Below are 12,419 nucleotides of genomic sequence, written 5' to 3' on the forward strand. Positions count from 1 at the left end.
TGTATTTGGCAAAACCTTTAGGAATTTTGGTTCTCAATGCTCTTCAACTTATAATTCGTACTTTATTTGACCTTTTTGACTTCTTTGGATTCGAGCGTCACTAATGAGTCTTTTGTAAATACAAAATTTAATCCTGGTATCTATGATGAGTTTATTCTATTCGGCTGCTTAGAGGGTATAGTTCGTTTATTAAATAATGCTTACATAAAAATTTATGTAATTTTCTATAAATTATTATATTTCTGGTGTTCAGGTCATTCCAGTGACGTTTAAATAGTTTCTTAACTTTCTTAGAGTGGTGGGGTTAATTAATAAATTGAATTGTTTTACTCAATATCACAAATATATTTAATGATAATTATCTAGGTTCCAAAATGTATCAATTGTACATCAAATGTGATTCCATATCATGAATTGGACATGCAATAATTAACGCACGTGATGATTATATCAAGCTCGTCGAAAGTCACTTTCCTCTGGGCCAAGCCGTGAATTACAGCGTAAATAAACCGTATCATACGGCTATAATGTTTAAACTAAAATGAGATAAAGCCTGAGAAGGACAGCTTAATGTTATCTCAAATTATTTCAGTTTTGCCTATTTTTCTCTAATCATAGATGCATAGCTTTGTAACATTCTATGTTGTTGTGTTACAAATACTAGTGTTTCAGAAAACAGAAAGGTTTGATAAGCACTATTATTTTTTTTAATCCCGCTGCACCTGTCCTAAGTCAGGAATCAGCTGATGTTTAGTGGTTGTGGTCTGCTCATGTGGTTCATAATTGTTTCTCGTTCAGTTTCGTTTTTATATAGATTAATTATTAGACCGTTGTTTTTTTTCCGTTTGAATGGTTTAACACCAGTTATTTTTTGGGCCCTTTATAGCTTGCTGTTCGGTGTGAGCCAAGACTCTGTGTTGAAGACCGCGGTACCTTGACCTATAATGGTTTCATCTTATAAATTGTGACTTGGATGGAGAGTAAAAATTGTTTCATTGGCACTCATACCACATCTTCCTATATATATCTGCTTTATCTATTTGTTCCATTTCCTCACATTTTGACCATTGTCCTCTATCCCTCATTATTAAACTACATAAAATAATTTCTTTTTTATTTGCACTTTTTGCTCATTATCCATGTTATCAGTCTGTAAACATAGGGTGGGAGAGGGGCACATATGGTAAACCCAGCCATCAACACTCTGAAAAAGACTGCTTATTTTCGAATTTTTATTATATTAATTATAATGTCCTTTAATGATCATTAAAATGAGACAGAAAAAAGTGCATGTGACAGGAACCCTACAACTTTATTTTTTCAATGGTGTCATTTGTCCATGTCTCTTCTTCGGTGATACATTGATAAATGAGCATGTGGATCAACTTCTTAACTCCCGCCCAATCAATTTGTCGAAAATTGGACTCTATAATCCTTTAAAATATTTTGTTTTGGATATGACTAGGCAACGTGCATTTGTTTATACTCCTCACTGTTTTAAGCGGCTTGTCACGTGACACAGGGCTTGACTGAGAAAAGTATATGACAGTCCACATGACCGGGGATGACAGGGTTAAACACAAATTTATCAGATAACATGGCATCTGAATTTTCAGCCGGACAAGATGTCGGGCAATGTCATGGCTATACTGTATTTATTGGTGCCATTCTCCTTTTTCAGCTCTTAAATCTAGCAGTAACCAAAATCGGCAACCCCAAATCAGTCCGGTCTGATATCGACCCATGGCGTTGGAGGAATCTATTTATATCCTGGATTCACGCTGCAATAGTTGGAACCTGGGATATTTTATGGTATGTCTGCACGAAATACTCCTGCCGAACATGCAATCATGTCGAATAAAATAATAAATATCCCTTACATCATTAAAAAACTTCTTCGCATTTTAACATATCTTCAAACTGTTAAACATAACTATCGCATGAGTCAATTCCTTTTACAGTTTGTTTGTTCTCATTTTTAGCTGCTATGAAAGTCCAAAGTTAGTGAGAGTTGAATTCTTTAGGTGTAGATCCAGATTTTGGAAAAAAGGGGGAGGGGCATTATTTGGCAAGGAATATATTAAACATATAATTTTAATGCAGTACACTTATGTAGAAATTAAGGTTTATTCCCTCAGCTGCCACCTTACATAAATATGGGTTCAATAAGCATAAATCAAGCCATTTGTTCTCTTGGCACATTCCCCATTTCCATTCTCAATTTTATTTTTTCAAATTTCTCAAGCTTGGTCTTCTATAATTTACTATACAGTCAGGAATCCTTATGTTCACCTATAATGCTTAACTTCATATATTTTTTTGCATTGGCAATCCTAACACATTTTCCTTATTTTTGATATTCAATAATTAAATGATGAACAAATTAAACAACATATTGTTGACTTTAGTACATGTATATACATTGTACCATAGATGTAATACCCATACAATAGATGAAGCTCAACCCTGACTTCAAAGGTTCTATGTGGGTTGTAATGGCTTTCACACTTATCTGATAATGACATGAACCAGTTGGTCATTGAGATGCAGATTGACAATCAGGACAATAGAAAACTGACAATTTAAAACCTACTTAGCAATTAAACATACTAAAAATCAGAAAGAAATATATATTTTATATCGACTTGATTATAAAAAATGATATTCGTTTAGATAAAACAGTATTACAAAATATTCCGGAAAAGAAACTAATAAATGTGAAGATTTTTCTTTTTTAGGTAGAACTTCTGTTTTCATCATATTTAAATTTTTAGATTTTATATAAAAACTTTATCTTTAAAATGTATGCTTACTATTATATTAAGCAAGTTTATTAAACATATAATTGTTAGAAAACATTAAACAAGTTCAAAATATGTATGCTCCAAAAAGTATTTTCCATGCCTTGTATGTTTTGTTATTTCACTAAATTCTTAAAACTCTTTACTGATAAATACATATTTCATAAACATCATGAATGAAATTATTATAATTTTTGTAATTATCAATAAAATATAAAAAATACATCTATGATTTAGCAACTAACTTATTCTGTAAAATATAAAACTGGTTTGAAAAAGACAATTTCTCTTCTAAAACTGTAGAAAAACTGATGAAAAAAAAGAAAATAATGTACTTTCTTATTATTTTTTCCAAAACTCGACGCAGTTCGACACTTTAATGAAGCATATCAAAGAAAAGGTTCAACAACGTGCTATTCCCATTTTCAAGAACTAACAGGAACATAGTTTTTAACAAATACATGTATAAAGAAACAAGCCTAAAAAATACATTTTTGAATTTAGTTCAATATATTCCTTGTAAAATGCGCAATTTTTGATCGATTTCATCCATTTTTTTACCATTTTATTTTTCTGTCCAGTGCGCTAAAAATAGACATAATTTAACAACAAACATGACAGAAGGGACATAACTCGAGAAGACATTTAAGAAAATCTATTATGCTGTAATGGTCAATGAGGTCAACAGATGAGAGATGTGGCTAGAGTTACTTGATTGAGGACAACACACATAAAACAGCAAAGACAGTCAATTTGGTCATGGTTCTTTTTATCTAACAATAGAGAACAGTGGGGAACTTTTGGCAAGCTTTATCTATGGGTATTACATCTATGATTGTACATATGTACTGTACATGTATACAGCAATGAAAACAACTCATATTGATCATTGGACTGAGAATTGTAAAACTCCCATAAGCTTGTTTAGTACTTTTAAGATCAATATACAGTATTAAACAATTAACTAGATTTTATATATATAACAATACTTTTCAAAGGAAATCAAACCCAAGAGATAAATCTACTGTAGAACTTCCAAGTTAGAATAATGACTTTCTACACAGAAAAGTCTTAAACAGTCTAGAAAGTCATGTTCTAAATTAAAATGAAATTTGGGTCATGTGTCATGTGTGTGTAGGACAACATCTGTGAAAAAAATGGAAAAAAACCAGTGAAACATGCAGGTTAATTTTCAAATTGTTAATATAGAAGTACATTGTAGATAAGACAGCCAAGAATACAAGATGCAATGATTTTACAATAAATACAATGAGTTTTAATATGTTCAGCCAAAAAGAATGATTTGAAGATGTATTTTTATTTGATTATTTCAGTTTGGTGCTATATCCAGAGTTTATGAATGATTTGATAGCTTACAACAATTATTTTATATATTTGATGATACCTTTTTCAACTGGTGAGTACACATATTTTAGAAATTGAATGTATTATTTAGTCAACCAAAAACGTACAAACATATATATACATACTAAGAAGTATTTTAGTTAGATTGTAACTTAAATGAATTTTGTGTTATATGCGATTTCCCAAACTTACATGTAACCTTACTTTTGAAAGACTTGTTTATAATTTTACTCTTAAATTAGGATTTGATGCATACAAATGTGACTGCAGTGCCACAGTTATTTAAACTGTTATTAATTATATGAACTTGGAAATTGTTGGTTGATAGCGCTTTTAATTATAAGAGCCCTTTCAGACAACTATCACCCTTCTTCTGCCCTGAGATACAAGCGGGAACATTGTGAGAGAGTTAAATTTCATGATGTAAGATACAAGCTTTAGGCGGACTTCAAAACTACAGTATGTCCACACATGTATGCAACTTTTCAAAATCTCCTTGATAGGGGTTTTTAGAGCAACAAGTTGAACTTATGCTCCTCTTATTTTGTCATATGTGTTTTTAATCTACTACTTATAATGAAATTCTAAATTCAGGTCAACACCTCTCTTACAGGGAAATTCCCAATAAATCATGGGGGTTGACTTGTTTGTATAGCTAGTGAGGAAATATTTCAAGAAAACCTTCTTTGCTAAATTGAAAAAAATACTGACATCTCAAGCTAGAGTATGAATAAAAGGAGTTGTGCTACAAATATATATATTAAGATACCAGGTATTTATCAATGATTCAGCAACTCAACAAAAGCCAAAAAACATGTAAAGGCAACTTTTAGTCTTCAACTGTCAACAGGTGTCTACATTGTCTATGCAATAATACATCATTCAAGATCTTACAGCCGATTGCATTGAGTGTGTAGGCAGAGGTAATATTTTTTGGTTAGCTTGCTTGCTAGCTGAACCGTGAAGTGATTATTATGTTTGGTAAATTACCCTCCTTTAAGAGTAGACTAGTCCGACATTGAAACAATCTAACTGTCTGTGAACTAGGCTACCTTGTAAGGAGGGTAGTGTACCTTACCTAATAATGACTCCAAGGTTCAGCTAGCAATCAAGCTAACTAAAGATATAACCTTTGTCTACACACTAAATGCAATTGGCTGTAATTGATTAAGTTCAAATACAGATGTGAATAAATATACAATATACATAATATACATGTACATACATTGACAGAAAATATAAAATTGATGTACAAGCTTTAGAAGTTAGAACTTATTTGTATACCTGATATTTTTACAATAGTTGGCAGATTGCATGATAAAATTAACAGAATCTAAGATGTGTCATCAACAACAAATCCAGAAGTATAATGTAAATTTTTATTTGTTTTGCAGCTTACTTTGTATATGATAGTATAGATATGATTGTGAATAAGAAGATTTTAAATAACTGGGAGTTAAGTCTACATCATATAGCTGTAAGTATAATAACACTGTCATGACTGTGGGGTAATTGTTATCTGTAATCGTAATCAATTTTAATTGATTACATTTTTTCCAGTAATCGACAGTAATCTGTAATCAAAGACATTTTTATGCAGTTAAGCTGCATTATGCGAGCACCCTAGATTTGTGTTCTACCCAATAAATCCTGAAATACTTGCCATTGTTATTATCTAGCTTGCTACTAGGTTATATATAAGTAATTGAACACTTTTTCAATACTTTTTATTCTGGCTTACCAAAAAAATGACCAGAAAAACCTTAAATGATCGTCGATTTATCCAAAAGTTTTAAAGTTACACATAGGAAGTAGTGCTTATTGAGAATCCTTGTGTAGTTCATTATGACTTGTGCTTTTAGCTAAGATGTCAAAGAACAATTGTATGAAATATTTAATCGCCGAAAATCTCTTAAGACAAGTAGTTTAGTTTTCCCAAATGACAAAAGTCGTAGGAATATTGTTTGTCATCAATACGTAGTATAACTACGTCAGTAGTCTATTATATAATAAGTTCAACTGCTCATGCTGTTGGCGGCAATTTCAAATTAGAAAAAGAAATTTTCGTAGCTTTTCAATTTGGAGGCAGGTGTGCAAATTAGCGGTGGTCCGAGGTCCGCGACCTTCCACTTTTGCAAGCGGAATTTCGACTAGGATAGTTGGTTTCTAGCTACGCCCAACGTAGTCACCTTACATTTGAAAGAAATTACTTTGCAAACCTTTTCACCATGTTCATCAAAGTCTCCAATTAAACGAGCTAAAAACTTATTTATATAATTATTATTCATGACGGCGATGTTCATTTTGTTCAACCGCTAGCTTTATACAGAAAATCGCTGACAAATATTGTATAAATTCGAGTAAAATCGTATCTGATTGACAAAAACAACATTGTAAACACATAACAATGGCGGCAGTGAAGACAAAATTTCAATCGGAACAACTCGGCCTTTCTGGTTGCACGAAGCTATTGTACTGCGTAGCGAGAATGGCCGAGTAGTTACGATTGGACAAAATTTTACAAAATCGGATCCGATTCCGGAAGCGGATAAGGGTAATTCCGGGTTTGGCGATCATTAACAAAATAAATCCAAGCAGGTGAAAAAATACATCTATGCATGGTAAATGAATATAAACACTAGTATTGTAAACCAAAAGATATATGTAAAAGAAAGAAAAAGCAGAAAAATATTTTATTCAGAAACTCAAAATTACTTTTTGACAAATTTTAGTTTAAAAATCCAATACAACGTGACAGCTGGGAACAGTATATTTAACAATATACATGTTCATGGTCACAGTCTAAATTTTCTTTATAAATGATAAATGATGATAATGCATGCGAGATGCTTTTAAAGTGTAAACATATTACTGCAATTTCGAGGGGTTATTTGTTTTTTTTTCTCAATTTTGAAGGGTCAATTAAAGTAGCTAAAAGTTTCATTCTTTATTTTCACAAATAATGCAACTATATTATATATACCTTAATGTAAGTAAATCATATGATATATAGGTGGCATTCTTTGGGCCACTCTACCCCCTCCTGTTTGATAACTTGGAAACGGTCGGCTCCCAACCCCTAAACCATATGAGGGGCAGATCCAGGATTTTAGGTTAGGAGGGGCGCAAACTTAAATTTTCGCCGACCACAGCGAGGCTAAAAAAAAATTGAGGTGAAATTATCGGAATATTCTTTATTGAGCTGAGAACAACCCATGCTTTGCAAATTTAAGGGGGGTGCAAGCCTGCAACACAAACTCAGTTTTCTTTCCAGGGAAACCAGTCCATTCATACTATTACATGTTCATACTAAGTCAAATTGAACTTCTAGCAGTCAAATAAAACCAAGGTTAACTACCAAGTAGAACAACTGCAATCATTGGGAACTTTATACCACTGCAGACTCACCATAAAAAATATACATTGATATATGCATTACTTTTGAAACCTTGATAACATATAAATTATTTGCCTTAATAAATAAATCATTAGATAAACATGAATGTACTATATATGAATGTTTAATGTTGAGGCAACATTGCCACAGTTTTCATAATTACGGTTGTCTTGGTTTTTGGTTAACTGCCTTCAGCGCTTACAGCGCTTTGATTGATTACATGTATTTGTAATATAATCGATTACAGCAAAATTTATGATGTAATCATCGATTACTTTTCTATTACATTTCGATTACTTCATTAAAATAGTTTCATGAAATATAACCTGACAAGAAAATATGTTTAATTTGTATTCATTACTTTGTAGTACAGACAATGACAGATAAAATAGAATGTATTGATATGACTTGAGAGTTTCTCAACTACCTTATATCTAGCTTTTGTGCCATATTTAAAGAGAAATGCGGCATAGTATTCTATATTTATGTCTATTCGTTTGTTATTCTTTATCAAATTTCATCAAAGATTGGCATTGGCAGTTGCGCTCAATATCAATCTTAATTGACAAGGATTGTCACCAAGGAAAAAAACCTGATGGCAACAGAATAGAACAATAATGCTGAGACCAATTAATCAATCTATACAAAATTTCTTTTAGAAAAAGTTCTGTTTGAATCTTTGAAGGCACCTTGCTGTTTATTATGGAGCAATATTTAAAAAATATGTCCTTGTACATGGTGTGTGGTTTTCAAAGATGAGCAATACCTTTACCACGAATTCAGCTTTAGATAATAGCTGACTATGCGGTATGGGCTTTGCTCATTGTTGAAGGCCGTACGGTGACCTATAGTTGTTAATGTCTGTGTTATTTCGGTCTTTTGTGGATAGTTGTCTCATTGGCAATCATACCTCATCTTCTTTTTTATATATTAGATAGTCATGATAGTGCTGATATGGTTAAAGTTTGAAACAATTAAAAAAAAATGAATGATTTGTTACAAAATGAAAAGCAGATACAATGTATCTAAACAGACGACCACTAACAACAATCACTGAATTACATGCTCATGACTTTTGACAGCCACATGTAGAGGGTCTATAATCATGATAATAATTGACAGTATTCAGTAAGCATTAATATACTCTGAACATTGGAAGTGACATTTAATTTAGTTCAACATGATGCATGCACCTTTATTTGAAAAAATTTAGCTTGTTTCCAATATTGAAAATTTGAACTATGTGTACTACTTATAATTTCTTTACAGGTAATCTCCATGTTTTGGTACAACTTCCATGCCAGGATTTGTATAGGATACAACGTCCTGGCATTAATGGCGGAAATCAACAGTTTCTTTCTACATACTCGAAAACTTTTACAAATGTGCCAAGTAGGTTTTGATACGAGACTATACAAAGGGGTATCTTATATCAATCTAGTAACATTTCTATTATGTCGTATGACATCTGTTTCACGTATTTTTTATGGAATGTACGATGAAGGACACAGAGTGCCGTCATTCTATTTTGTTATTCTGACAATGTCAATGATTGTGATGGCTGGTATTAACATTATATTATTTTGGAGATTATTCCAAACGGACATATTACGGACACAAGACAAAGTCCTGAAGGATAAAACCATCACAGTTAATGGGAACAACAACAGTAACCACTTAAAAGTAGATTAATTTTATTTATGTTTTGTCATAATAATATTTATAGAACAAAAGATATGTTTCAAAGACATGAATTGAGTTTGACTTATCTCCCTTGGGCTACATTTTTGGAATGATAAACAATTTATTTTCTTGTTTGAATATCCAAATTCAAACATGTGAATATACACAAGTCTGGTTAGAGATTTCTTCCTAAATTATAGTGACAAATTAAACAAGGCTAAAAGAATCAAAAATTATTCATAAACTCTTTTTCTCAAGTCTAGCAGTTGAATTTTACTGATGTATGAAGGAATTTTGGCACTTAAGACCTCCATTATGGTGACAAAAAAAGAACCAACTCTTGCTCAAATTGTGTCTTTCAAAATCTATCAATAGAAAGAATTATTAGAATTCTTTTTAGTAAGATTATTGCATTTTTTTTTATTGTTAAGTGCAGTAATCCTGTTGTAATATAATGATAAATATTGTGTCAGATTAGATTGTTGTGTTGTATGTGATTTCTGTCAATGTCCCAGAATATTGCATTCCATTGGGAGCCATTTTTTAAAAGAAATACCGGTAATTGTTGGCAGCAAGTAAACAAATATACAGTATATTAAATAGCCATTTCTTAGCTAAGATTTCTTATATTTTTTAAAGACCCAAAATATAGGTGTGTGTCTTGACTCTCTACATACCCTTAATATTAATGCATACCAAAATACATGTTTGTGGATACTTTTGGTTAAGCATAGTATTGTCCAGACCAATTCTCTATTTAGTTTGTAAAATTATCAAAAATAAGAGGGATGTATTTATTAACTGTCCTACCTTTTAGCATAGAAACAGAAAATAAATATACATTTTTTTATCCAAAGCAGTAAGACATTATTTTTATCCAAAAACTTTCTTTTTTAAACATTGAAATCCTTGAATATTCATGAAAAAAATGTAAGAAAATACAGTGTTCTCAATACATATTTTATATACATGAACTATGTCATTTACACTTGTATGACGGTTTGAATGGGGTATGGAATCTCTCATTCTGTTGTCTATAAATTCTGTTGTCTGTAATATTTAACATGTTTTTCTGTATAAAATTTGTAAATCATTTACATTTCTTCCTTTTTTTAACTTGATTATTCAAGGTCATCCAATATTTTTGGGGTAATCAGTATATTTTATTTTCAAACTTATAATCCATTTAGTAAACTTCCGACTAAACTTGTGTATAATATTTTATCCATCATGTGATAACAAATGTCTCCTTACTTAATTTGTTGGAATTATCAGGGTATTTGGTAATGATTCATGTCATTTGATAAATATTGATAAAACTTAATCTTTTATAAAAAATAATTGTTTACAGATGCTTTATCATTCGCCAAGATGAATAAGAACAATTGCACATTTAGTTATGAACATTATATTTGAAATTTTATATTATTTTAAAAGATCTGAGGTCGTGAGGACGAACAATTCTGGGGTTATTTTGAGATTTTGTTGATTTTCTATATCTTTTTACAAAACATTGAATCTGAAAATTTGAATCTTGAAAAAAAAAGGTTTTCACATATTTCAAAAACCTATAAACAAGAATTAAATAACAGTAAGAAATTTTTCATGAATTTTAAAAAGCTCTATAATTTATACTGTGAAATTATATTTGAAATAATTGTTTTACAAATATTGTAGACTATATATAAAGACACAAAGAATTTATAATTTAACATTCTTTGGGTAACATTTCTGGCACTTGAATTCCATGAAATTCTGTTAAATTTGTGTTACCATGTTTACACTGTGCTTCACCACTTAAAAAATCTGAAACAGTTGAAACTTCTTGACTAATTTCATTTTGTTTCCACCTGATTCTTTTCTCCATTTAATTATTTTCATTATAAATTAAGAGAATCTGCATTGTAATGCTAATGCTAATATACTAATTGTACTGCTATCTTCATTATATTGTCTCATAATTTTTTTACCACATGAAAGTTTGTCTGCATAATAATGTCTGTTTTGTATAGTCACTTCAACTCTTTGTTATTACAAGAAAATCAAAACACTTGAATCTCATTTATTCTTTCAATTTATATTTGTATAAAGGTTCATATCATAAGAGTTTTCTGTTCTGTCTTTACTTATAAGCTTGTTAGCCAGTTTCTTGTCATATAAACCAGTATTTACTACAATTAGTATTTGAACATGGGTGACATTGTTTCTGTCTTGTCTTACATAGCCACCCCATTTATATACAAAACAATTACACCTTTTAGTTACTTAAACAAATAAACTTACGTTTTGCAAGGTCATCAAACAAGTGTACCTTGATCAAATTTGTTTATTGTTAAATTTATTTTTGTATTTGTTTTTTAGATTTAAGTAAAGTTTTGAAGTAGTTAACTCTTTTATGTATATTTTTAGATCTGTAAAGTTCCTGTGTTCGAAAATAAATGCTTTCCTAGTAAAAGCAGTTAAGAAATTGAGTAAAAATAGAAATAAAGCGTTCATCATGACTTTTAGGGAATTTTTACAATTTTGAAATGCATATCTTTGATGTTGTGTTTTTTGATAGGATATCCTTCTGTTAAGTGAAGGTATTAGAAAGCAAAGTGGTTTCAATTATCAACAAGACAATCAAGAGGCATCAGAATGTCTGAATGCATTGATTTTGCTCCCAAATTTATTATTATGTAAAATAATGTCCTTAAACATATATTATCCAAATTATAGTCTATGTTGCTATTTAAATGAAATACATAAGTATTAAAAAAAAAGTAAGTATTTTGTCTCCTTATAAAATTTTAGGTATGAAAACTACTTTATCATAAAGTCATGGTGTCATGAAGAAAATTTCACTTTTTGTTCAAGTTTTCAAGACTTCATTTTGGTATCATGTGGAGAGTAGTCTGATTCTCAATCATACCACATCTTTTTTTTATATTCATATTTGTTGAATAAGTAACATCTATTTCAATAAACAATTTTTTACATAAAGGCAATCTTAGTTGAGTTGGTTTATAAGGTATTTTTTACATATACCTGCTTAAGGGATTGTTTCTTTTTAAGATAATGATCTGCTTTTGAAACTTTATATATATATATATTCAGCTTTTGTTGTACAAACTTTTTATAAAATTGTGTATTTTTGCAGGGTATAGCATTGACATTTCCAAGTAATGCAAATT

At 30.5% G+C, this 12,419-nt stretch overlaps 1 protein-coding gene across 1 annotated transcript; it reads left to right on the top strand.

The window, feature by feature from the left end:
- Window positions 1–1,500: 1,500 nt before the first annotated feature.
- On the top strand, window positions 1,501–9,322 carry LOC143075232 (TLC domain-containing protein 2-like). The gene is made up of 4 exons (XM_076250587.1): window positions 1,501–1,812; window positions 4,136–4,218; window positions 5,561–5,643; window positions 8,833–9,322. Exons 1-4 carry the CDS (start codon window positions 1,565–1,567, stop codon window positions 9,253–9,255), a joined length of 837 nt encoding a protein of 278 aa, XP_076106702.1. The 5' UTR covers window positions 1,501–1,564; the 3' UTR covers window positions 9,256–9,322.
- Window positions 9,323–12,419: the final 3,097 nt, after the last annotated feature.

The sequence above is a fragment of the Mytilus galloprovincialis genome, chromosome 5 (assembly GCF_965363235.1).
Source record: "Mytilus galloprovincialis chromosome 5, xbMytGall1.hap1.1, whole genome shotgun sequence".
Taxonomy (NCBI): Eukaryota; Metazoa; Mollusca; class Bivalvia; order Mytilida; family Mytilidae; genus Mytilus; species Mytilus galloprovincialis.

Bases quoted from the DNA above. Each gene is read 5' to 3' on its own strand.
- LOC143075232 (XM_076250587.1), top strand. From the start codon at position 1,565: ATGACAGGGTTAAACACAAATTTATCAGATAACATGGCATCTGAATTT. The intron at 4,219-5,560 runs GTGAGTACACAT...TTTGTTTTGCAG, and splicing joins GATGATACCTTTTTCAACTG to CTTACTTTGTATATGATAGT. The intron at 5,644-8,832 runs GTAAGTATAATA...ATTTCTTTACAG, and splicing joins TAAGTCTACATCATATAGCT to GTAATCTCCATGTTTTGGTA.